This window comes from Aptenodytes patagonicus, chromosome 6 (genome assembly GCF_965638725.1).
Source record: "Aptenodytes patagonicus chromosome 6, bAptPat1.pri.cur, whole genome shotgun sequence".
NCBI classification, from domain to species: Eukaryota; Metazoa; Chordata; class Aves; order Sphenisciformes; family Spheniscidae; genus Aptenodytes; species Aptenodytes patagonicus.
Genome location: NC_134954.1, coordinates 57,577,058 through 57,601,646, shown reverse-complemented (window position 1 = coordinate 57,601,646; position 24,589 = coordinate 57,577,058). Strand labels below are relative to the sequence as shown.

General features: G+C 66.3%; 2 protein-coding genes across 3 annotated transcripts; one reads left to right on the top strand and one right to left on the bottom strand.

Moving 5' to 3' along the window:
* Positions 1-1,754: 1,754 nt before the first annotated feature.
* TMEM198 (transmembrane protein 198) lies at positions 1,755-6,700 on the top strand. 2 transcript variants are annotated; one of them, XM_076342800.1, is made up of 5 exons: positions 1,755-1,792; positions 3,865-4,115; positions 4,223-4,798; positions 5,031-5,221; positions 5,698-6,700. In XM_076342800.1, the coding sequence occupies exons 2-5, from the start codon at positions 3,926-3,928 to the stop codon at positions 5,842-5,844; spliced, it is 1,104 nt and encodes a 367-aa protein (XP_076198915.1). In that variant the 5' UTR covers positions 1,755-1,792; positions 3,865-3,925; the 3' UTR covers positions 5,845-6,700. The 2 variants fall into 2 exon arrangements, with proteins under 2 accessions (XP_076198915.1, XP_076198914.1); XM_076342799.1 differs by lacking the exon at positions 1,755-1,792 and adding an exon at positions 3,049-3,092.
* Positions 6,701-7,257: 557 nt separating this feature from the next.
* Positions 7,258-24,083, bottom strand: OBSL1 (obscurin like cytoskeletal adaptor 1). The gene is made up of 26 exons (XM_076342798.1): positions 24,021-24,083; positions 21,679-22,776; positions 20,647-20,916; positions 20,178-20,438; positions 19,516-19,821; positions 19,111-19,392; positions 18,739-19,014; positions 18,330-18,602; positions 15,564-15,836; positions 14,549-14,821; positions 13,934-14,209; positions 13,426-13,701; positions 13,062-13,337; positions 12,512-12,793; positions 11,443-11,718; positions 11,030-11,305; positions 10,678-10,944; positions 10,250-10,519; positions 9,901-10,167; positions 9,337-9,603; positions 8,883-8,995; positions 8,565-8,718; positions 8,301-8,462; positions 8,044-8,148; positions 7,665-7,931; positions 7,258-7,420 (listed from the first exon to the last, which is right to left on the bottom strand). The coding sequence occupies exons 2-26, from the start codon at positions 22,718-22,720 to the stop codon at positions 7,413-7,415; spliced, it is 6,798 nt and encodes a 2,265-aa protein (XP_076198913.1). The 5' UTR covers positions 22,721-22,776; positions 24,021-24,083; the 3' UTR covers positions 7,258-7,412.
* Positions 24,084-24,589: the final 506 nt, after the last annotated feature.

Below are 24,589 nucleotides of genomic sequence, written 5' to 3'. Positions count from 1 at the left end.
GCCATCAGGGCTCTCAAGTGCCCCTGGATTTACTCTGGCTGGTGGGGAGCCCATCCCACCCTCCCCATGAAACACATCCTGCCTGCCCTGGGGAGCGCCAGCGGCCGCAGAGCACGGCAGGGCACCGAGGGCAGGCGGGAGCCCGCTCCGCTCCGGGGTCTCTTTCATTTTCGGGAACAAAGCAGCCTGTTTTCATCAGGACGCAGTTGGCAGCATCCCCGCCCCCCCCAGAGATACGGGACCATCATCCAAGCTGGGCTCGTTTTCATAGGCCTTTTTCTCCTGAATAGGCCAAGACAAGCAATAGGCAAAGGCGGTCACGTGGACAGCAGTTTAATGAAGAACACATAAAAACTAGAAACAGAGGGAACGTGATGGGACGAGGAGGTGCCAGAAGGGAAAAGATGCAGAAGTAAGAAATGAGCAGAGATTTTCCATGGACAAGGGCCAAAAAGCAGGCGTGATCGTAAACAACCAAAGTCGACCGTTTTCTGTACGCGGAGAAACGTGTTACAGATAGATGTATTTGATTTCCTTTACAGGCTGGAATATTTAATATTGGCCACCTTACACCAACCCAGATGATTTTACATGAGAGACGTTTCGTTCTGAAATGGCCCTGTTGATCTGAGCCTGTATTTAGGTAGAGGTGCAGATCGGAGAAAGTACTGAAGTTTTCAGAAATGAGACTCTGAGCTCAGGAAAACTGCATGGAGATGGAGCTGTGGGCAGAGCAAACACCTCCCCAAGGGCTCGCCTGGGCGGTGGCCGAGCGCAGGGCCCCCATGCCTGGCCCCAGGAGATCCCGCGGGGGAAGCAGCCGGCGGGCACAGCGCCGTTCCTCCGGCAGCCCCTTCGCAGCCCCCCGCCAGCTGCAGCTCCCGCCTTTGTCTCCCCAGCGCTGGCATGGGGCTGGGAAGGGGCTGCCAGGGGAACGGCCGCTGCTGCCAAGAGACTTCTCCCTGCCAGGATTTCCCGAGGGTCTCTGGGCGCCGCAACCGGGAGCTCTGCAGAGCGCCATGTCCTCCCACCTACCCGCCGCACCTGCATCTCCCGGCCGCTCGCAGGGGGACGGGTGGGCAGCCTCTATAGGTGCCCCCTGCGTGCGCGCCTGCCCCCTCTGAACGCAGGCACTGCAGTCCCCGTGGCCCTGGCACAGGCCCCTTGCAAAGCCCATGGCCCTCTGCATGCTCCGTCAGGCGTGCACCGGCAGCACAACCCTGCGCACAGCTGACACAAGGCTCTCCTGCGGTTTTCACGCCCGCGCCCCTGCACGTCCCCTCTGCACCCTGGACCGCTCCATCCCCGATGCACCGTGCCTGGGGGCCTGCAGCCCTTGCAGCCACTGCACGCTGAGCGCACCTCACACATAGCACGGCCCGGTGCACGCTGTGCCACGCTGCACACACTGCCTTCTTCAGACTGCCCGGTGCACGGCCCGGTGCACGCGCCAGTGCACGGCCTGGTGCGCACCCCGGCGCACGCACTGTGCACACCCCGGTGCACAAACCAGCGCGCGGCCCGGTGCCCGCGCCGGTGCACACCCCACCGCACGCCCCGGTGCAGGCCCCGCCCCCGGCGGGGCCCCGCCCCCTCTCCCGGATAGGCCCCGCCCCCCCTCCGGCCCCGCCCCCTCCCGGCCAGCGCCGTGACGCAGCGCGGTGACGTCAGGCGGAGCTGTCCGCTCAGCACCGCGCGGCGGGCCGCGCCGCCAGCATGCGCGGGGGCCGGGGCCGGGGCCAGGAGCGCCGGGCGCCGCGGGGCCGCTGCCGCTGCGGGGCCGGGAGCGCAGGTGGGAGCGGGCGGGGCGGGGCGGGGCTGCAGGGGGTGGGGGCAGCACGTGGGGGTCCGGCAGGCCGGGGGGCGCCGGGCCCCTCGGGGGAAGGGCTCGGGCACCGGGCTCCCGGCCCCCCGCCCGCGGGAGAGAGCGCGGTGCCCGGGGTGGGCGTGCGGGGCCCGGCGAGGCGCCCCCGGGACCCCCGCCCCGAACAAAGAGAGGGGCGGAGCGGCCCCGGGCCCCGGCGGCCCTTGCGGCCGTCGCTTAGCAACGCCGCGCCCGCCCCGCCGGCCCGGGGCCCGGCAGCCCGGCGGGGGGCGGCGGGGCCGGCCGGGGGCAGCGCCGCGCCGCGGCGGGGCCGGGCCCCGAGCGCTGCCCCCGGGCCCCCGCCGCGCTGTGCCCGAGAGGGCGGGGAGGGGGCGGGAGGGGAGTGGAGGGCGGGGGGCCCGGGGCAGGCCGCGGCGGGGAGCCCGGGGCTGCGGGGAGGGCGGCAGCAGGTGGGTAAGTCCCGGCGCCAATGAGCAGGCGCTGGGCTCCCCTAGCAACAGTGCCCGCGCCAATGGGCGCCGGGAGCTGCCTGCAACGCTGCCTGCAAGCCTGCCTGCAAGCCTGCCGGAGGCGGGTTTTCCCAGGCGACCCTTCCCCGCTGCCCTGGCCCCGGCCCGGCGTGGGTCGAGGGGCAGAGAGCGGTGCCTGGCTGCCCTCCCTCTGCTCCGCCAGCCGTGCCGTGCCGTGGCCGTGGCCGTGGCCGTGCCCCATCCCCGGCCCCCTGGGCACAGCCGGCCGGCAGAGCCCTGCTTTCACCCCGCACGGCATCGCCCGTCCCCGCCGGGGCAGCCAGGGCCGGCGCCTCAACTCCCGGGCTCCGCGGTTAAAGTCCAATCCTGCTTAGCATCCCCCCCGGGGGCCCGGGCAGGGCGGGCAGGGGCCCAGCGCTCGGCTGCCCGCTCCCTGCACGCCTGCTTCCCCGGGATTAGGCGCCGCGCTCGGCTTCCCCGGGCGGATTTGCCCTGGCTGGTCTTTCCTTCCCCAGCCAGAGGGAGGGAGGAGGCCGGCGGCGGGGGACGAGGTGCCCGTGGGGCCCGGGCAGCAGCGAGGTGCTGGGCAACAGAGAGGCGTGACTGCAGCCGCTGCCCTCTTCCCTGCCCCTTCCCGGTGCTCTGGTTCTGTGAGCCGTCCTGAGCCGGCTGCTTTAACGTGGCACTCGGAAGGACCGGCACTGGCGCGGGGACAGCCGGTGACAATAAACCCATCCTAAACCAACCGAGCCCAGAAAGGCGCCAGGGGAGCAAGGGGATGCTGGAACCGGCTCCAGGTGGGAATGGGCAGACGGCCGCTGTAATTAGGTTTAAGCTGGAGCTGGATCAGTCTTTGCAAGGGATTATGACCCCTCTGCGTAGGCGCTGCGGGGGGCCCGGTGACCACCTGCTCGGCGTCCAGGCATGGCCACGGCGTTACGGGTGAGCCCTTGGGTAAGGGGCAGCGCCAGCCTGGGCCGGTCCCCCTCTGGCCCTGTGGGTCAGCGTGGGAGGGATGATTCCAGCCCGGGGGCCTGCTGTGTTTTTACAAGGACACTAGGAGCTGGAGCGGGGATGAAAAATAGCCAGAAATATGATTAGAGGATTGGAGAAAATGCCTTGGAGTACAAGCTTTAAGAGCTCAATCTGTTTAGCCTATAAAAATAGAAGACTGAGGGGTGACTTAATTACTGAGCATAATTACTTCACAGGCAGAAAATACCAGGTAGTGGAAGTCTCCCTTTAATCACGCAGGGAAAGGGCACCAGAGAGCCAGGGGCAGGAAATTGAAGCCGCAGACAAATTATAGAGCGCTGCGTCCCAGCAGTGAAGCTCCCTGGGGGGGCAGGTGGGCTCCTCGAGGACGGTGCATTCCTGCAGCCACCCTCTGGGTGACGGTCTGTGCCCCCACAGCCCGTGTGGATGAGGCTGTTCTCCCATTCCCTTCCTTCCCACCTGGGTAGCGAGGGGCCAGAGTGGGTTTTTTGGCAGCTGGGTGCTGAGTGGTGGGCATTGCCATTGGGCACGTGCCGGCGGTGCCTCCATCCCCCTTCTTCTCTCTCTCACCAGCTGGGGCAGGTGCCGGGGCGCAGCTTTGCCGGCGAGCCATGGGGCAGGGGTGGAGATTTTGATGCCTCTCCCGGGAGTCCCCAGAGCCATGACTGCAACTGTGCAGACGCTGCGGTTCAAGCTGCTGCCGCATGAGCCAGGCCAGGAGTGGGGGCACAGCTGCCAGCAGGAAATCGAGCGTCGCTACCAGGTGGTGCCCTCGGTGGTGTGTGCCATGTGCTGCCTCTTCGGCATCATCTACTGCTTCTTTGGTGAGCCAGGCCAGCCCGGCGGCTGGTGGGGCAAGTGGGGAGAAGGGCAGGGGGAAGCTCGGGGAGTGCTGGCCATCCACCCCCTGACTGTGGTGGTCTCTCCACAGGCTACCGCTGCTTCAAGGCCGTCATGTTCCTGACGGGGCTGATGTTCGGCTCCATCATCATCTTCATGCTGTGCTACAAGGAGCGGGTGCTGGACACGCAGCTGAGCGTGGAGGCCTCAGTGGGCATCGGGCTGGGCATCGGGGTCCTGTGCGGGCTGGTCACCATGCTGGTGCGCAGCGTCGGCCTCTTCATGGTGGGGCTGCTCCTGGGGCTGCTGCTGGCAGTGGCTACACTGGTGGTGATGGAGCAGTTCTACCACCCGCCGACGGTGTGGATCCCCATTGCGCTGCTCCTGGGCGTGGGGATGCTCTTCGCCGTCCTCACCCTGCAGTGGCAGCGCTTCTTCACCACCCTCTCCACTGCCGTCTTTGGCAGCGCCATCATGACCGTCACTGTTGACTACTTCATCGAGCTCTTCCTCCTGGTGCAGTACATTTACGAGCGCATCAAGGTGGCCCCAGCTCGCCCCGTATGCTGGTACAGCTGGGTCATCCTGGGCGTCTGGCCACTCCTCACCACGCTGGGTGTCCTGGTGCAATGGAAGGTCACAGCTGAGGGCTACTCCCACACCGAAGGTGCGTGGGGACTGGAGGAGATGGACGTGGCCTGGGGTGGCTGCAGGAGCTGGGGGGCCGGAGTGGGGGTTCCCAGTGCCTGGTTTGCATGCACAGATAAGGGGTTCGTTCGGGACTCTGCGGGGACATGGCATGGCAAGGGAAGGCCTGGGTGTGCAAAGCCAGGGCTGGTGTGGGTGCGAGGAGGATTTCGGGGTGCTCCCTGGCGCTCACAGGCCCCTCTGCCCCGCAGTGATCATCAGCCGGCAGCAGCGCCGTGTGCAGCTGATGCGCATCAAGCAGCGGGAGGACCGAAAGGAGAAGAAGAAGAAGCGGAGACCCCACCACCCACCACCCCACCAGCACAAAGCCCACCCACCCGAGCCCGCCTACCGCCGCAAGCCCAACCCTGTGCGCCGCTTCGATGGGGACGTGCTCTCCCCCGTGAGTCCCATGCCCAGGGTAGAGATCTCCCCCGCCCTCTGCGGCCCTTCCTTCTCCATGTGGGTGGGCTGGGGTGCAGAGAGGGGAAGAGGTGCCTGGGCGCCAGCCAGCATCCAAGCTCCTCGAGGGGCGAGGCCGGGGCATCCCGGGGACCGGGCAGTTCAGGAGGGGCTGAGCTGGGACATGCCCACCACAGAGCACTTCAGCCTTTGCAAGCAAATGTAAACTGATGGCCAAAAGCTCTGCGGCTGCAGTAGAAACAGGTGGTAGGCAAGGTGCGAAGCGTGCGCCCAGGGAAGGGATGGGGCTGTGCACCCTGCTGCGGCCAGACCCCAGAGGGCCCGAGTGCTGGGGTGGGTGGGATTGCTCAGGGCAGGTTCTGGGGGCCTGCTGCAGAGCTTAGGGTATGGTGGGGTGGGATGGAGTGGGCCAGGAGCAGAGCCCCCCTCACTTTCTGTCCCCCCTCTCTCGAGCAGAGCTACATCCAGAGTTTCCGAGAGCGGCAGACGGGGCCATCCCTGAACAGCCTCATCACCAGTTCCCACGCTGTGGTGGACCTGGACTATGACTGCAGCTCCACCGTGCCCCTCACCACGGGCTCCGGCCCCGCCGTGCGGGTATAAGCCAACCCAGTGACCTCATACGACACCAGCACCCCAGCCTGCTCCGACAGACCCCCTGGAACAGGTGGGGCTGTGCCCTCGGTCCCGGGCAGCCACGTGTGCCTCAGGGCTGCGGATGGAGACCCTTCCTGGGGACACGTGGGACTTGGCTAGGCGAGCCCCGGCTGCCCGCGGGGCCCACAGGTGCTGGGGGAACCCTCTGGCAGGGACTCAGCTCAAGGACAGGGGACACCAGCACCCATGGACGCATGGTGCAAGCGGCTCTGCTGAGGCGGGGGGTCCCTGAGCCCCCGCTGCTGCGTGTTTCCCCATGGCTCAGGCACGCTCATCCTACATCCCAACATCTCCCTCCCCATGTTTGAGCCCCGCCTTCCCTGAGAGCAACTCCCTGCACCTGCCCCCACCCCATCGCACCCCCCCAGCAACTCCCCAAGTGCCTGTGCCCCACATCCCTTCCTCAAAAAGCAGGTCCCCCAGCCCTTGCCCCCCCAGGGACTCCTCCTAGCATGTGCGCCCCATCCCACCCTGGCCCCGAGAGCAGCTCCCAGGCAGTGCTTCCCAAAACCTGCCTCCTCAGAAGATTCCCCCTGCCCTAGACACCCTCCCTGCCTCCCAGAGTGGCTTGCCTCCCCCCCCTTTTTCTGAGTGGGACCTGAGTGGTCCTGGGGCAGAGGCTGCCAGGGCCAGGCGGTTCCCATGAGGATGCTGCCCTGGGGTGATGCCGCGTGCACCACCCCAAAATGTTTTCACGGGAGACAGGACATTGGATCCAGCCTTCGGGCAGAGGCTGAGCTGCCTCAGGGACGCGGGGACCCCTGTGGCGTCAGAGGCCGTCGCTGTTTTGCTGGCGACTGGATTTTATAGTGGCCGGGGGGGGGGGGGGGGGGGGCCTGGGGATCAGGCCAAGCCTCCGGCTGGGGCAGGGCGGGAGCCCCTGCCCAGAGCACCACTGCAGGCAGAGGCTCCCGCCTTGTATATATTTCTCTTGCTGTGATTTGTATTAATTTATTACGGAGTGAGCCAGGATTTCCCCATGGCCAGGCAGGCAGGATGGCGGCAAGACTGGACTGGGGTGCCACCCTGCTTTGGGAGCCCCCCCTCAACCCAGCCCGGCCGGCCCTGCTGTCCCGGGAACTGCATGTTTCTGCCAGGTGCCCCCATCCCTGCAGTGCCGCGCTGCCGTCCCCCTTTTCAGTCTCTTTTGTAAATGTGCCAAACACTGCTGAGGCCACGGTCGCACAGTAAAGAGCCTTTCAGAGCCCGGCGTGCGGGGCCAGGGGCTGTGCTGGGGGGCAGGGGCGAGGGGGGGCCCCAAGAGCCAGGCTCCCCGGGGATGCTGGGTGGGATGCAGAGCGGTGCCACCGCTCCTTCTCCTAACATGACTCTGGCTCGCTGGGGTGGAAGAAGCCATGTCAGAAAAAAACACTGTTTAATGCAGAGCCCTAAGGCCAGAGCAGGCTGGGGATGGTGTCTGTGTGTCCGTACATGCCGGGGGAAGCATGACCACATCTCGCCAGCAGCGGCGTCTGTCCGTCTGTGTGCAGCCCCTGAGCGCCGCATCCTGGCTCCTAGCTCCCTGCAGGGACAATGGGAGTCAGCGAGAGGTGCAGCATCCCCAGAGCTGGCGGGGCACCCCAAAGGGGTGTCCCAGCCGAGGGGGACACAGACTCCTGGTCCCATATCCAGCCTGCTCCCCCAACGCCAGCGATCAGACCCTTACAAGCAGTGGGACGTGGGGACAGGGCCCCTGGTGTCCCTCCTCTGCGAGGCATGGCAGCACCGCCAGCCCCCAGTGGTGCCCCCCCCAGGTGCCACCTCACCCTCCACAAGGAGTCGGGCGGTGGAGCGGTCGTCGAAGGCGTCACAGGTGTACGAGTCCTCATCCTCGGGGCCCACGCGGTGGATGATGAGCGTGCGGTAGCAGTCCAGGTTGCAGATCTCGTACTTGTCACCAGCAAAGATCTCAGTGTCCCCACGGAGCCAGCGCACCCGGCCCCGGGCGTGGGACACGGTGCACTCCAGTGTCGCCTTGTGCCGCGCCAGCACCGTCTTGTCCCGCAGCGGCTTCACAATCCGGATGGGCAGTGCTGGCATGCGGGGGGAGCCATCAGCACCGTGGGGCGAGCGGGCTCCCACGGGGACCCCACGAGCCAGCCCTGGTGCTGGAGCCCAGCCAGCCCTTGCATCCCGCACCAGTACCTTCCACCCGCAGGCTGGCCTCCGAGACAACCATCCGGGCCGCGAAGCGGATGAGTCCCGCGTCCTCGGGGCGCACGCTGCAGAGCAGCAGGAAGTGCCGGGTCCCTGGGGAAGGAGAGGCCGGCTCAGGGGGATGGTGATGGGCACCCATGGCAGGCAGGAGGCACGGATTTCCCCCTTTGTCCACACAAACTCCCCACGCTTGAATTCACCCCCTCCCAGCCCCGAACTGGGTGTGGGGCCACCTGCACCCCCACCTTCTTGCCGTATCTTCACCGTGCCGGAGACCTTGATTTTCTCCCCATCTCGGAACCACTCGCCCTTCACGTCCCCGTGCGACGCCTCGCAGGTGAAGACAGCGTTGTCACCCTCCCGCACCCAGGCGTCCTGCAGGTCCTGCACGATATGGACCTGGCGCTCTGTGGGCAAGGGACAGGGTGCCAGGGCGGTCAAGGGTGAGAGGGTGTGGGTGGCGCAGGGTTTGGGGGTGCGCATGTCCCCGGGAGGGGGAGCGGCCGTACCCTGGACGTGCAGCATGGCAGAGGCCCGGCAGTCGCCTGCGTCGCAGGTGTAGGTGCCGGCATCGGCCAGCTCGCAGCGGCTCAGCTGCAGGACGCGGCGCCGACCCGCCGAGTAGATGCGGCAGTTGGGCCCTGACCGCAGCTCCTGACCATCCTGCCCAGGAAGCGTGTGCTCAGGGGTGCAAGCAGGCAGCACCCTGCTGCTTTGCCCCTACCTCCCCTGCCAGCAGCCCCAGCAGGGAGGGCAGTGGCCAGGGGGCAAAGCAGGGAGGAGGATGCAGCTGGGCGCTGCTGGAGGGGATCGGGGCGAACCCTCACCTTCAACCACTTCACCTCCACGCTGGGGCGTGACAGCTCGCACTCGAAGCTGGCAACCCCTGTCTCCAGGACCCCCAGGTCCCGTGGGACCCTCACCATTGTGACTGGAGGCTCTGAGGGGAGAGGACACAGGGCAGGAAAGTTTGGTAGGGGAAAGACATGGGCTTGGGGCTGTGGGGATGGGGAGCTGTGCCCGGGGCATCTCAGCATGGGGTGAGAGTGGCACTTCCCAGGGCACTACCATGGGCAAGCACTCATCACGGGTGTCCCAGCTGGCTCTGGACCCAGACCCTGGCTGGGGGGGTCCCCACTGCTGAGCTCACTTCTCCTCCCTGGGGACAGGGGGACACCTGCCAGCATCTGCCCAGAGTGGCCCAGCTCAGCCCTGGCATCTCCCCCGGGACCAAATGGCTGCAGGATGGGCAGCGCCCCGAGCCTGCCCCAGTGACCATACCCCGCACAAGCAGGCGGGCACTACAACGCAGTGTGTCAGTGGTGAAGGTGATGGTGCCTGAGTCCTCCAGCGCCAGCCCCTCCAGTGTCAGGCTGTGCCCGCAGCCTGTGGCGCTGATCCGGCACGTGCTGCTAGGCTTCACCCGGATGCCGTCCCGCGTCCAGACCCCGGGCACGCTGGGGTGAGACAGCTCCAGGTGGAAGGTGGCTGTCTCCTTCTCAAAGGTCTCCACGTCTGCCAGCGGTGTCTGGATCAACACCTTCCGGGCTGCAAGGGACCCGTGTCCATGAACGGGTGCCTGCTCCACCCCTGAGACCCCAGCTCCCCAATCTGTGCTTGCTGGACTGATCCTCTAAATCCAGCCCTTTTTACCAGGTGCCCACCCCTGCCCATCCTTGACCCCCATGCTCACCTCTCTGCTTGACCACCCCTTCCAGCCAAGTACCAGCTCTGCCCATGCTCCCTCCTCCACCCTGCAGCATCCTTGCAGCAGGCTGCTGCTCTCCCCATCCTCATCCCCGTCTCCATCCCTGTCCCCATCCCCGTCCCCAGCGCGGTACTCACGCTCCACGCAGAGCCTGGCCTGCGTGCGGTCGTGCAGGCTCTCACAGCGGTAGATGCCACGGTCAGAGGGGCCGAGGCAGTGGATGGTGAGGGTGCGCCGTCGCCCCGACTCCTGCAGCTGGTACTTGGTGCCCGGCTGGAGGAGGATGCCCTGCTTCAGCCACTGCACCTCGGCAGCCTCGTGGCTCACCTCCACCTCCAGGCACGCGTCCCCCTGCTCCTCTGCCACCACATCCTGCAGCTTCCGCATGAACAGCACCTGCGCCTCTGCACGGCCCGTGTGTCAGGTCAGCGTCTGGCCCCGGGCCTGTGCCCTGGGCTGTGCCCCAGCCGGCTCCTTCCCCCTCACCTTGCACACTCAGCCGGGCCGTGCTCACCAGCCCCTCGGCATTGGCCGTCACGGTGGCTGCGTCGCCCGGCTGGCACTGCCGGAGGGTGAGGCTGTGGCACAGCCCGCTCCTTGTCACCAGCAGCTGCTCGCCAGGGACCACAGGCTGGCCGTTCAGCTGCCAGGTCACAGCCACATCCTCAGGGGATACCAGGCACTTGAATGTGGCATCCTCCCCCTCCAGCACTGTCAGGCTCTGCAGCTCCGTGATGATCTCCACCACCCTGGGGACTACAGCCGGGGTGTCAGGGCACGGCACTGGGGACCCCCCATCCTGCAGAGCTGCTGAGCATCCCCGCACCCCCCTGCCATTGCCGTGCCCAGCTTCCCCACCTCCCCCATGGCACAGGGGTCCCCGGGGTGGTGGCCAAGCCTCGGGCACAGCTCACCCTGCACCATCAGTGTCGCCAGTGTCTGGTCATCGTTGGACTCGCAGCAGTACTCGCCAGCATCCTCAGGCTCCACGCGGCTCAGCACCAGCGAGCGCTCTCGCCCCTCTGCCATCATCTGCCAGCGGGGGCCAGGCGCCAGTGCCCGCCCGTCCTTCCGCCACACCACGTCGCCCCGTGCCTTGCAGAGCTCGCACCACAGCACTGCCCGCTCGCCCTGCCGTGCACGCACGTCCGACAGCCCACGCAGAAACTTCACCTGCAGCTCTGCACAGCCAAACACCCTGCGTCAGCACCCACTGCCGCCACAGGGCGGGTCCCCGGGCACCCCCGCCACTCCCCCGCCACCCACCTCGAACGCTCACGTCGAACTGCATCTGGTCGTGGGGGGAGAGGCACGTGTAGATGCCAGCATCCTCCTTGGCCATGTTGTGGAGGATGAGGCTGTGCACGCGGCCATCCCTCCGCAGCTCACAGCGCTCGCCGGCCACCACCACCTGCCGTGGGCCCAGCCAGGTGACATCGGCTCGCTCCGTGGAGGCAACAGCAGAGAGCACAGCACTGCTGCCCTCCAGCACCAGCAGCTTCTCCTGCTCCTCCCGCTTGTTCACGAACAGCACGGGCGCCTCTGTGTCGAGGAAGCGCCGGGCTTAGCTGTGCCCCTGCCAGTAGCACCAGCGTGGGATGGGGGCACGAAGCATCCCAGTGTGGGGCAGGGGACCACTCCTGCCCCCTGGCATGGGTGAGGGACACCTCCAGGCTCACCTTTCACGTGCAGCATGAAATGCACCTCATCATCACCAGCATCGCAGAAGAAGATGCCACTGTCGCCCAGCTCCACTTGCTTGATGGTGAGGCTGCGTGCGGGGCCCTCGCTGCACACCAGTAGCCGCCCGCCCGAATGCAGTGTCTGTCCATCCTTCTGCCACTGTGCTGCTGCCATCTCAGGGGACAGCCGGGCCACCAGTGTCACACTGTCCCCCTCCAGCACCTCCAGCGGGCTCTGCGCCTCCTCCTTGTTGACAATGCGCACAGGCCGGGCTGGGGGGCATGGGGGACAAGGCAGGGCTCAGGGGTGTCCCCACGGTGCTGGGCAGTGCAGGGACGGGACTGCTGCGAGCGGAGAGGTGGCAATGCCCACCGTGAGTCACCGTGGGGCAGGAGGGCTGTGGGGCCGATGGGGGTCATGATGCATCCAGCTGCGGGATGCTGTGAGTGGCTGGGGGTTGCTGTGGGGCTGGCTCGGGGTCCCGGTGGGACCAGCCGGGGGTCCCGGTGGGGCAGGCGTGCAGGCTGGCGGGGTCTGGCAGCTCAGGGTCCCCTTGGGGAAGGGGGCCCAGGCAGGGATGGTGGCAGAGCCCGTCACTCCTGCATCCCTCCCTGCACAGGCAGCTCAGCTGCCGAGTTGAGGCAATTCATTTCGGTGTCCCCCCCATCCCGAGTGCCTTACTGGGAGCCAGGACACCTGCCTGTGCCAGGCTCTCTCCCACCCTGCCCAACCCTCCATCTCCAGCTGATAAGGGTCTGGGCTAAGCTCAGCCCTTGGCAGCCAAAGCAGGAGGAGCGGCGCCTGGGAGCCGGCCAAGGCTAAATTTAACCAGCCCCTGGCTGGGGGAGGCGGGAGGGATGCATCTCGCCACAACCCTGACATGCCCCTTCCTGGCCGACAACTCCTGCGGGGTTGGGGACAGGGCTCCCGCCCTCCCCTGCCATGCTGCTGTGCTGGTCTCTGCCATCAGTGTGGTCACAGAGGCATCCCCTCCCCTTGCCCAGGGCTGTGGCAGGATCCCACTGTGCTGGGGGCCCCCAGGGTGCTGAGCTCCTGCCGGCTCACCTGACACCTCCACACTTGTCACCACGCGGTCGCTGGCAGCATCACAGACATAGCACCCCGAGTCATCGGGCTGCGCCCCATGGATGGTGAGCTGCCGCAGCACCCCGCGGGCCTCGACCTGCACCCGCTCACCCGGCTGCACCTCCTGGCCATCCCGGAGCCAGCGCACAGTGGCGTCAGGCCAGGAGAGCTCACAAGCCAGCACCAGGTCTTCCCCGGCCACCAGGCAGCGATGCTCCACGGCGCCCGTGCTGCCCACAATGGTCACCGGTGGCTCTGGGACTGGAGAGACGGGCTGTCACCACGGGAGCAGCAGCCTGTGCCGGGTGCTGCAATGGCCGGATCCTGTCCGGACCTCCTCTCGCTGCAGCTGGGCAGCGCAGGGGTTTCCACAGAGCCCCCGCGTGGGGGAACCCACTCCCTGTGTCCCCCCCACCAGCCTCCCCATGCTCACTGCCACCCAGCCCAGCCCCACACCAGACTGGCAACAGCCAAGGACCCACCTCGGTCCTCGCCCCGCTGGCCGTCCCCCCCAGAACCTCCCACTCACCTTCCACGGTGACAAAGAAGATGATGCTGTCGTCGCCGGTGTCGCAGAGATACTCCCCCGCGTCCCTGCCTGTGGTGCCCAGGACGACAAGCGAGCGGTGTGCCCCGTCCTCCTCCAGCCGCACACGCCCGGTGTCCTGCAACTTCTCCCCGTCCTTGTACCACTTCACCTCCCCGTGGGCGTGCGAGAGGTGCACCTCCAGCACCAGGTCCTCCATGGCCCGGCAGTGCCGGTGGGTCGGCAGGACATCCCTCTCCAGGATCCTGACCAGTGGGTCTGCAGCACCCAACACAGCAGAGCTGGGGTCTCCAGGGTCCGTGCACCCAGCACCCCCCGCCAGGCTCTCCCCCAGCCTCTTGCTCACCTGACACTTGGACGGTGAAGGTCACTGTGTCATCGGTGGCATCGCAGACGTATTTTCCGGAGTGCTCGGCTCGGGCCATGGGGATGAGCAGGCGGCGGTGGGCACCCTCCTCCTCCAGGACCAGGTTGCCCCCAGCCTCCAGCCTTACGCCCTCCTTGGTCCAGCACACGGGGGCATCCACGCGGGACAGCTCACAGTCCAGCATCACCGTCTCCCCAGGGGACACTGTCACGATGGGAGGAGGTCTGCAGGGCTGCAGGATTCTCACTGGCGGCTCTGCAAGGATGGCGTGGCCATGATGCAAAGCAGCATGGGGACAACACAGCCCCGGGGGACACCTCTGCTGCCAGCCCCAGGTGAGCACATGCTCTGGGTGGCCCAGCACCCAGGGGTTGGGCACCCACCGGCTCCGTCACTACGGAGGAGCTGGTCCCCCTCACCCAAGCTGGGAAAGACCCCGCGGGCTGGAACCCCATCAGTGCCTTCCTGCTCCCAGGTCCCCGCTGACCTGACACCTTGATGTCAAAGGAGACGGCCTCATCCTTGCTCTCGCAGATGTACTCGCCCGCATCCTCCGCGCTGCTCCTGGGGATGAGGAGACAGCGCCAGGCCCCCTCCACCAGCAGCAGCAGATTGTCGGTCTCGTCTACCTCCAGCCCATCCTTGAACCAGCTCACAGGAGCATCTGGCACAGAGAGCTCACACCGTAGCTCCACGCACCCTGGCGCCTGCACCAGCAGCTCCAGCGAGCGCTGCGGAGGGTGCAGGATCCTCACTGGCAGCTCTGCCAGGGACATGGAGGAAGGGTGTGAGACCTGCTCTCTGCACCGCTCCTGGCTCTGCTGTCCCTACTTACTGTCACCTGCATCCCTGTCCCCATGGGGCTGCACGGATGCTACAGCCTCTCATCCCAGTGCAAAGGGGCAGGACCTGCTCGAGGGCAGGGTGGCGAGCACACGGTGCCAGCCCAGCATGGCTGGAGGGGGGCACCCACCAGCCCCTGGGTGATGCAGCTGCACCCTGTCCTCCACGATGCTGAGGGCAGGGAGCAGGGCTGGGGACCTCATGGCACAGAGCTGGGGCAGCGCTGCCCTTCCCAGGACATCCCTGCTGTGCCACCAACCTGCCACCGAGACGTGGTAGGAGACAGACTCATCCCCAGCGTCGCAGATGAACTCCCCCGCATCCTGCAGCCGGGCACAGGGCAGCACCAGCCAGCGCCGCGGCCCCTCCTGCTCCAGCACCAGGCTCTCGCCCGCCTCCACCTCCTCCCCATCCTTGTACCAGCGCACAGGAGCCGCCGGGCGGGACAGCTGGCACCACAGCTCCACGCGCTGCCCGGCTACGTAGGCGTGGGGGGCCTCCTTGTTGGAGCTGACGACCCTCACCGGTGCCTCTGCCAGGGGACACACGGGGGGGCTCAGCCACGGTGCTGGGCGAGCCCCATGTGAAGATGGGCACCCCCTGGGCAGCTCACCGCTTACGGTCACCCTGAAGCTGGCAGCATCGTCCCCGGCATTGCAGGTGTACATCCCCGAGTCGGACAGCGCAGCTGCAGGGATGTGCAGCCTCTGCGAGCATCCTTCTGAGCAGATGGCCAGGACCTCGGTCGGGACCACGGCCTTGCCGTCCTTCAGCCAGTGGACAGGGGCATCTGGGGGGTACACCTGGCACTCCAGCAGCACGGGCAGCCCTGCCAGCACCTCCTGGAGCTGCTGTGCCTCGGGCACTGGGGCAATGTGGACCTGTGGGGCTGAGAGGACCAAGACCCTGTGTCACTTGGCCTCCATCCTAGCTGCCCTGGGGCCAGCAGCTGGGGTCATCCCAGACCTGCAGTGCTGATAGCTGAAAGGTGAGGGAGCACCAGGGCTGGGTGCAAGGTGGCATAACCCATGGGCAGGCAGTGTGGCTGTGCCCTGGGGTGCAGAGGGACAGCGTGGCACAGAGCTCCAGGAGACAGAGCAGCTGACCTGCCCCTGCCCGCATCCTCCTCCAGCCCAGGGGCACAGGCAAGGAGCCGCTCACGAGGAGGCGAGGGGCAGCCGAGATGCTGCAGCCACCGGTGGGATGGCAGCATGAGCATGGAGCCGGGGCAGAGGGAGAAGGGGGAGAGGGCCGTAGCTGTGCATCACACCCACCTGCCACGGTGACAGTGTAGAAGACAGAGTCCCCGCCGGCATCACAGACGAACTCCCCCGCGTCCTGCAGCCGGGCACAGGGCAGCACCAGCCGGTGCCGCGGCCCCTCCTGCTCCAGCACCAGGCTCTCGCCCGCCTCCACCTCCTCCCCGTCCTTGTACCAGCGCACCGGGGCCACCAGGCGGGACAGCTGGCACCACAGCTCCACACGCTGCCCAGCCGTGTAGGCGTGGGGGGCGTCCTCGTTGGAGCTGATGATCCTCACCGGTGCCTCTGCCAGGGATAACGTGGGGCTCAGCCAGGATGTAAAGACCAGAGCAGGTGATGGTGGCAGTCACAGCCCTGCGTGGAGCAATGGCTTCACCGGCTCATTGGCTTTAAGGCTCATCCGCATCCTGCGTAGCACAAGTGGCTGGGCTGCCCTGGCTGGGGCTCCCTCTTCTCCCAACCCACCGCGCTCAGGAGGAACACCTGGCTTCCAGCTGGCTGTAAATTGCTGCCATGCCCTCGCTCCCATGGTACATGCTCTGCTCTGCCCCAGGATGGAGCTGAAGGATGTGGAGGGAGGATGTGGGCAGGCAAGCACCTCGTTAGTGAGCCCCAGCACTACTAATTGCTGTCTGTGGTGCCAGCCCCAGCCCCTGTGGTTGCCCTACCAGGGGGTGCCCACCCCTCTGCCAGTCTCCCCATTTCGGAGGCTGCCAGGTCCCGGCTGGTGCTTCTGTCTTGGCTCAGCCTTGGCATTTGCCAACACTGCGGTGCAGGTGTGTAGATAACTTGTGGCCAGCAGCCCCATCCCTCCAGCTCACTGGGACCCGGGACCCCATGCCAGATTGCAGTGCTTGCTAAACACCACCATTAATGGGCTACACATGAAATATGTGCCACTGCCCACACCTCCCCACTAACTTGTGTCGGATCTGTAAAGGCAGAGGGGCTCCCAGTACAAGCTTTAGGTGACCAGACCTCCTCTCTCCTGGGAGAAGGTCAGGATGTGGCCCCTGCCTGCAGCTGCCAACACCGCCTGCCCAGCCACACGCGTTGTGGTGGGCCATAGCTGGCCTGGACTCTGCCGTGGGTGCTCAGCCAGCCTGCGGCTCCGGGCAGGCACAGGGCACAGCCGGCACCAGAGCACGCTGGCAGCCGAGCAGCGACCTGCCCTTCTCACGGCCTGCAGCTGCCCCGTGCTGGGCGTCCGGGCTGCAAACTTCCCAGACAGTTTCCAGCTGCGATGCCCAGGCTCAGCAGCGCACCGCAGCCCCGCAGCGTGCAAGAGCAGCGTGGCTCCAGTTTGCAGCATTCAACCTGCACCACGCTGAGCCTGCATCCGCCTGGCTCCCTGATCAAACGCTCGGCAACTGCCTGTCTCCCTGGGCCTGCTAAAAGCAATCACGTCTCTGAAGTGCAGCTGGAGATGTTGAACAGCACTGAGGTGAGGGGCGGGGGCGATGTGCCAGCCCTCAGCGGGCAGCACCGCTCTGGCCCCAGCCCCGCTGCCAGCTCTGAGGGAGTCCCGGCGCTCGGCAGCTGCCGGAAAACGCAGAGACGTGTGGGGGTGGCCAGGCTTGAGGCAGGCGGGCTCCACACCGCAGCAGCCCCTGGGGGATAGCTGGGATGCCTCGGGGAAACCCAAGCGTGCCACAGCAGCGCTGCTTGCAGCAGCCAGCCCAGCACTCGCGCCAGAGAGATGCCAACCTGAGCCTCCTGGCACCCACCCCCAGCCCCACCGGTGACACTGATGGCCAAATCCTGATCCAGCCTCTCTAAGACCCTTCCATCTAAGTTATGCAAAGCTGCTCAGCTGAAAGGCTGAGCTTCAGCAGTGTTTCCCCCTCCCACCCTAAGGAAGCTGAGCTCTCCATGCCCCGCACCCCTGCGGGGCGGACGATGCCTCCTGCCTCTGCCCAGAGCACACGCTGCCTGTCCTTCCCGCTGGTGTTTTTGCCTTTATCACACTAAACCCATCCTTTCTTCACCCTCCTGGCGGTCACCACTTCACTGACTCTTCCAGCATCTCTCATCACTCATCCCATCTTCACTCCTACATCCTCTGCCATCAACTTTGGCACTTTGCCATGTATTAACACCATGGAGAGGTTTTACTGCTGCGGTCACAGAGCCTTTTAACCAGGCTTTAGCTCTGCCCCCGGTTGCCTTCCTGTGGTTGCGGGATTGTGGGTTTCGGGGCCAGCAAGGGGAAGTCTTTCACTCGCTTTCAGCTTTCATTATCCTCTGCCAGCCGGCGACGCCAGCAGCTGCTCCACGGCCAGGGCAGCCGCTGCGGGACGCCGTCCCCCACTCGCACCCAGCAAACACCACCCAATCATCGGTATCCAGGCAACTGCTAATTTTCAGGTCAGCAATTAACACTGTCCATCAGAGCGATGTCCAACCGCAACTCACCCCACACCAGGTGCCAGGCACTTGTACCCACTATTTTTAGGAACTCAGAGGAGGGCTTGTTTACTGGCCGTGGGAGAGGTCCGGCAAACACCCCAGTGTGGGGGTGCTGGGTGCCCGCCCTTGGGTGCCTGAGCGTTTCAGACCAGCAGAGTGAGCTGTCCCCTTTGCCACTCAGTCTGGGTGGTCTTACGCACCAGAGCTGCCGCAAAGACCCCGCCCAGCTGACCTGCTGGTGAGGACCCAGCAAAAGCATCTCTGACGAGCATCCCCAACCCCAGAGCAGCAAGCGGCAGCGACCCATGCTGTGGCACCCTGCACCACCAAAGAAAGTCCCTCCAAGATGCCCGTCTGCATCGTACCCACCTGCCACAGTGACGGTGTAGAAGACAGAGTCCCCGCCAGCATCGCAGACGAATTCCCCTGTGTCCTGTGGCCGGGCACAGGGCAGCACCAGCCAGTGCCGCGGCCCCTCCTGCTCCAGCACCAGGCTCTCACCCACCTCCACCTCCTCCCCGTCCTTGTACCAGCGCACCGGGGCCGCCGGGCGGGACAGCTGGCACCACAGCTCCACACGCTGCCCAGCCGTGTAGGCGTGGGGGGCCTCCTCGTTGGAGCTGACGATCCTCACCGGTGCCTCTGCCGGGGATAACGCAGGGCTCAGCACGGGCACCTGACTGATGGCAGCTTTCAGCCCCATCATGGGGGCAAGAAGAGGGGCAGGAGCACTGTCAGGAGGTAGGGTCCAGGCTCCCACACGTGGTCCCCAGCTCACCAGTCACGGTCACCACAAAGCTCACGGCATCATCGCCGGCGTCACAGGTGTACGTGCCGGTGTCTGAGGGACCCGCCGAGCGGAGGAGCAGCCTCCGCACGCAGCCCTCTGCCTGCACTGCAATAATGTCATCCAGGGGCACGGCCTTGCCATCCTTCAGCCAGCAGACAGGGGCACCCAGGGGGGACACCTGGCACTCCAGTAGCACAGGCAGCCCTGCCGGCACCTCCCGGAGCCGCTCAGCTTTGGGCACCGGGGCAATGCGGACCTGCGGGGCTGAGAGACATTGCAGAGGGGTGAGAAGCATCCTCCAGCATGAGAGCCCCTGCTGTTCTTCTCCTGGCAGGACCCCAGGGCGAGCACCCCGCTCACCTTGCACATGCAGCATGGCCGAGTCCCGCACGCTGCCGGACACAAAGATGACCTGGGCCCCGCTGTCGGCCAGCCGTGCTCCCCGGATCAGCAGTGAGTGCTCTGTCCCGTGGTGCTTCACGCTGCACCGGCCGCCCACCTCCTCCTCCTCCTCACCCAGCCTGGCATCGTCGAGGAACCAGGTGCCACATACCATGGCCGACAGCTCCAGGGAGAACCGTGCGTCCTCACCATCCCTCACCCATGCATCCTGCAGACCCCTCTCCAGGCGAGCTGCCGGTGCTGGAGCATGGCCAGACTCAGCCCCGGTGGCACCAGCCAGCAGTGTGCTGTGGCACGACATCCCAGCTGGCCCCTGGGGAGAGCCGGGTCCCGGGGGGGGGGTCCCCAGCTTGGTACCCTCACCGAGATGCACGGAGCCAGGGAACTCCACGGGGCAGCTCTGGCCATGCTCGTTGGTGGCGCAGACACGGAAGCAGTAGTCGGCTTCGCGGGGCACGCTGTCACCAAGCACCCGCACGTGGCCAGGCAGGTCGGTGGCGAGGCACTGCACCCACTCGCCCCCCGCCGCCTCCCGCCGCTCCAGCAGGTAGCAGCTGGGGGGGCAGAGGTGGGCGTCAGGCGCGGGGCACCACGTCAGCAGGGCTGCGTTGCTCTCTGCCACGCTCATCTCGGCTGCCACCGGTGCGCTCGGGGGATTGTGCTTCACACCTGCAAGTCACAGCCTGTGTTGACTGCTTGGGAACGGTAGCGAGGCTCCTGGCAGGGTGGCAGAAGGGCTGAGCGGGGCTACGCAGCCCATTTCTCTGGGGATCCCCTCTCTGATGGAGAAGATGGAGAGGACGGTCTTGCTCCCATGTAGCGTGGTGCTGGTTATAGGGGTTTGTGAGTGCCAGCAAGGCTGGGGCCCCGGAGCCCCGGAGCCCCGCTAAAAGCCCCCTTCCCCAAAAAGCCATTGCAGCATTACGTCCCCAGTGTTGTGGGTGCCCATCCCGTCTCTCCCCTGTGTCACCCCCCGTGAATGGGCAGGATGGAGGACACAGAGCCCCTCCGAGCCTGGGGCTTACACTTGACCCGGAGCTGGGAGGATGTCTGCGACTCCCCAGTGGCGAAGGAGATGATGCCCGCGTCCTGGCGGGTGACATGCACCAGCACCAGGAGGTGTGTCCTGCCGAAACTCTTCAGCACGGTGCAGGGTGACTCCCGCAGCTGCAGCCCATCCCGGCTCCAGCAGATCTCCTCCACCGCCTCCCGCGTCTCCACGCAGAAAACCGCATTCTCCCCCTCCATCACGTCCAGCTTGCGCGGCAGCCGCTTCACGATCACCCCTATGGGAAGAGATGCATGAGGGCCGGGGAGGGATGCTGGGGAGCAGGGTGGGCTCCCTGGGGTGGGAGAGAGGAGGAGGAGGTCAAGGAGGGGCAGCAGCAGGCGCCAGGGCCAAACGGTGGGAAGGTAGATGCGGGGGGCAGTGGAGAGCCTGGCAAGGAGGGGGATAGGAAGGCAAAGCCATGCCGCCGGAGCCCTGCCCCCCACCTCGGACGGAGACCTCGGCGATGCTGCGCCCCTTGTCCTTCATCTGGCAGAGGTAGATGCCGTCATCGTCGGTGCGGGCATCGCGGATTGTCAGGCGCCGCAGCACGCCTCGCTCCTCCATCACGTACTTGTGGCAGGGCTGCAGCTCCCTGTCCTCCAGGTACCAGGCAGTGGGGATGGTCTCCAGTGGCACCTGGCACTCCAGCACAGCATCCTCCCGCTCCGCCACCTCCACGTCTGCCAGCTGTACCTGGAACCGCAGCCGGTGCTCTGCCACCGGGAGAGACGGGTGCTGAGGGCGTGCGGTGCACGGCACCCACTGTCAGCCCTTTGCTTGGGGCTCTCCCAGCTCGCAAACAGCACTGAGCCCTTGGTCCTTCTCTGCCCCTCTCCTCTTTGGCCCATGTGGGACAGGCACTGCCCCCGGGAAGCACATCCTCCAGAGCAGGGGGAACCAGAGATGGGCTGGGGAGACCCAGCGATGCCCCCAGCATCTATCAGCAAGTTTTGGGGGACGCAGGAGCGTGCATGCCAGCACGCCATGGCAGACATTTCAGCAGAGGGAAGCAGCAGGGTGCAGGTGGGGGATGCACCAGGTGCTGGGTCACCCCAGTGGCAGGCTGTCCCCAGCTGGCAGGGTGGCGCTGGGGGACGGGGCTGCTGCCAGTGCAGACGCTTGGAGCCGTGCCCTGCAGGGCTGCCCGCCAAAACCACTAGGCACTTCCAGAGGAATTTGTCACCAAGGCACTGTCCCCCCTCCCCACTCATGGCCGGACACCCAGAGCCCTCCAGAGATGCCACCTCTCTGCTTGCAAGGAGAGAGGGGCATGGGCGGGGGGAGCCAGCTCCCCGGGGGAGCCCAGCGTCCCCAGCTTTCAGCCCGCAGCTCTGTCCAGAGGAGCCTGGGGTAATCCCCGGCTGCACAGGGCAGGAGGGAGCCCAGGGATGCTGGGCTCACACACAGACCCATCCCTGCCAGACAAAAAGCCCTGGACACCCCCAGCGCCCGGCCGCACTTGGGCACGCTCCTACCTTTCACCTGGAGCTGCACCGCGCTGAGGGTCTGGCCGGCGGTGTTGGACGCGGTGCAGACGTACAGCCCCTGGTCCTGGGGTTTGCAGTACAGCACCTTGAGGATGAAGTAGCCCTCCCGGTCTTCGTAGACGAGGTGCCTGCGGCTGGGGGCGAGGGGCTCCCCGTCCTTCTGCCAGATGATCTCCGGCTTGGGCTTGCCGGTGACGTAGCAGCGAAACTTGGCGTGCTTCCCTGTGCTCACGGCGAACACCTTGGCCCCTGGCACCCCAGCCGGCACCGCACCTTTGGGCATCCAGGTCTCTGGTCCTGCGTGCCGTCCCACTGCGTGCTGCCGCCGCCGCTGCTGCCGTTCTGCCAGCGGCTCGGGGCCATCAGCAGGAGAGCCATTGGGGCGCCCATCCAGTGGCACCCGGGGTTCGACCAGGAGCACGGCAGCAGCCAGGGCCTCCCGGGAGCCGCTGCGTACCCGGCACACATACACCCCCCCATCTGGGGGCCGGGCACCGAACAGCTTCAGGAAGTGCCAGTCCTCTGGCTCCTGCCCCACCGCGAAGTGGCTGCTCTCAAAGAGGTCGGAGAGCTTGTGCCCATCCTTCTCCCACTCCAGCACTGGGCATGGCTGCCCGGACACCCTGCAGGCAAACATCACGTCCTCCCCCTGGCACACCCGTGTGGATGAGGGGGCAACAAGGAAGGCGGGCGCCTCGCCGCCCGAGCATCCCTCCTTCTGGGGCTCTCCTGCCTCCACCTTGAGCGTGGTGGCGGCGTAGGTCTCACCAACGCTGTTCCTGGCCTTACAGACGTAGAGCCCGCTGTCCTGGGGGGTGGCGCGGGACACCAGCAGGCTGTACAGGTCCCCCTTGGCCTCCATGTGGAAATGGCCCGAGGGCTCGATCAGGGTCTTGTCCTTCTCCCAGAGGATGCTCGGCCGGGGGTCACCTGTGATCTGGCAGCTCAGGACCGCATCGGCACCGCTTTGCACCGTGAAGGCACGTGGGTAGGCCAGGAACCTGGGGGCTCCCCCGAACCCGTCCATCATCAGCTCCCCAGGGTCACAGCAGGTGACTGACCAGGGCAGCAGTGGGGATCATCAGCCTGGGGAGATGTACAGACCTACTAGGGCAGGGGCTCAGGCTTTGACAAGGGACTGGGATAGAGCACTGCCAGGAGGGACCTCAGCCCGGAGAGAAGCCCCCAGCACTGAACCCATGCCGCAGGAGCATCACCCTTGCTCTGAGCACCCCCACCCCACTGGATATGCTCCTGTCTCAGCCCGAATCACCCGCTTCCCAGCTCAGCAGCAATAGAAGAGGTGACTAAAGGCAGGTCTTTGCACCCCAGGGGGCCCGGGCTCCCACAGCCCAGGCTGCCTGCCCCAGGGTCGCAGAGGGGACCCCAGCTCCTGGGGCGGGGGGCACCTGCCTAGACGGGGAGCGCGGGCAGCTGCTGGCTGGGTGCTGGGGATGGGGGACGGTGGAGGCAGGACGGCCCCAGCCCGCCCCTTCCCCACCCGCGGGGCATTCCTGCAGTATCGGGTGGTGGCAGAGCCGCATTCCTGCAGCATCTGGGCTGGCTCAGCAGGCAGATGCTGATACGGGGCTGTCGTGAGCAGGAGGCACCCGGCCAGATCCGGGCGCTTCCTCCCGGGCTTGGAGGGGCAAGGGACCCCCTTGTGCCTGGCGGTCATCCCGCACGGCCGTGCCCTGGGGCAAAGCGGGGCTCCCCCGGGAGCAGGTCCCCCTCTAGAGTGTGGTCTCACAGGCAGGATCCAGCCCTTGGGTACTCAAAGCCACGTCTGGAAATAATCAGTCGCTCAAGCCCCAGGGCGCAGACAGAAGGCTGGGGAGAGGGGTCCCGCTTTCGGAGGTCACTGCCTCCATCCCCAGTGGTGCGGGTAACCATGCCCATTGTCACAGGCAGGAGTGGGACAGGGTGCTCCATGCCTCCCCTGGGCGAGCGCACCCCAACCTCTGCCCACACCATGGCCAGGGCTGGGGCAGAGGCGTCTCTGCCTCCTTCACGCAGGGCAGGGGGAAGAGAAATCAAACTACTCCCTGAATGAGCCAGAGGGGATGGTGGGAGAGGGTTGGTCCCTGAGGAGCGGCAGGGACCAGGGCCAGCTCCTCCTCCCAGACCCCTACCTCCGGGACGGCTCATCCATTCAGAGCCACTTCCCTGGCCACATGGTCCCCTGACCCACAGGCCACCCCATGGCAGCTCCCACAGACATGCACAGCCCCGATGGCTCGGACGCCCCACTGCCCCCTTCAGCCACCCCCTTCTCCAATTGCCCTGCCCCATATGGCCCCGCAGCCCAGTCCCGTGTCCCATGCTCACACCTCGCTCCGCCGCCTCTGCCCCGTGTCTCCCAGTGCCGGCACCAGCTCCTGCCTCTTCCCCCAGCTTTGCTCCCGGGTGTCAGCACGCAGGGACCAAACGTTACAAATGCCTGCAGCTGCTGTCCCCAAAAATACCCTCTGATGACACGCTGAGTTGATAAGACTGAGCCTGCTCCATTCAGCGCCTCGCCGGGGCAGGGCTGGCCTATGTATAGCAGCCCGGCAGGAGCCACCCGGCCTGGAGCGGGCAGGCAGTGCTCCACCTCCGGAGATCCAGGGTGCTGCAAACCCGGCTGTGCCTCGGTGCTGGGTCAGCCTGCGGCAGGAGGCAACACGCCGCATGGGGTGCACAGCATGGGGTGCATGGCATGGGGTGCACGGTGTGGGATGCATGGCATAGGACACCAGGCTGCAGTGGGACGGGACATGACACGCAGGACATGCTGCATGGGGTGGGACACACCACACTGGATGCTGCACGAGATGCCAGGCTGCAGGGGATGGGATGTGCTGTACGGGCCACACTATGTGGGAAGCCGGGCTGCAGGTGGAGTGGTGGGGGTGCAGAG

What these genes read in the sequence shown, in the direction of transcription:
- OBSL1 (XM_076342798.1), bottom strand. Translation starts at nt 22,720, where the DNA reads ATGATGGACGGGTTCGGGGGAGCCCCCAGGTTCCTGGCCTACCCACGT. An exon ending in CTTTGACATCAAGGTGTCAG is followed by an intron (nt 13,702 to 13,933) that starts GTCAGCGGGGAC and finishes CCATCCTTGCAG; the next exon opens with AGCCGCCAGTGAGAATCCTG. An exon ending in GTTCGACGTGAGCGTTCGAG is followed by an intron (nt 10,945 to 11,029) that starts GTGGGTGGCGGG and finishes TTGGCTGTGCAG; the next exon opens with AGCTGCAGGTGAAGTTTCTG.
- TMEM198 (XM_076342800.1), top strand. Translation starts at nt 3,926, where the DNA reads ATGCCTCTCCCGGGAGTCCCCAGAGCCATGACTGCAACTGTGCAGACG. An exon ending in CATCATCTACTGCTTCTTTG is followed by an intron (nt 4,116 to 4,222) that starts GTGAGCCAGGCC and finishes GTCTCTCCACAG; the next exon opens with GCTACCGCTGCTTCAAGGCC. An exon ending in GGGCTACTCCCACACCGAAG is followed by an intron (nt 4,799 to 5,030) that starts GTGCGTGGGGAC and finishes TCTGCCCCGCAG; the next exon opens with TGATCATCAGCCGGCAGCAG.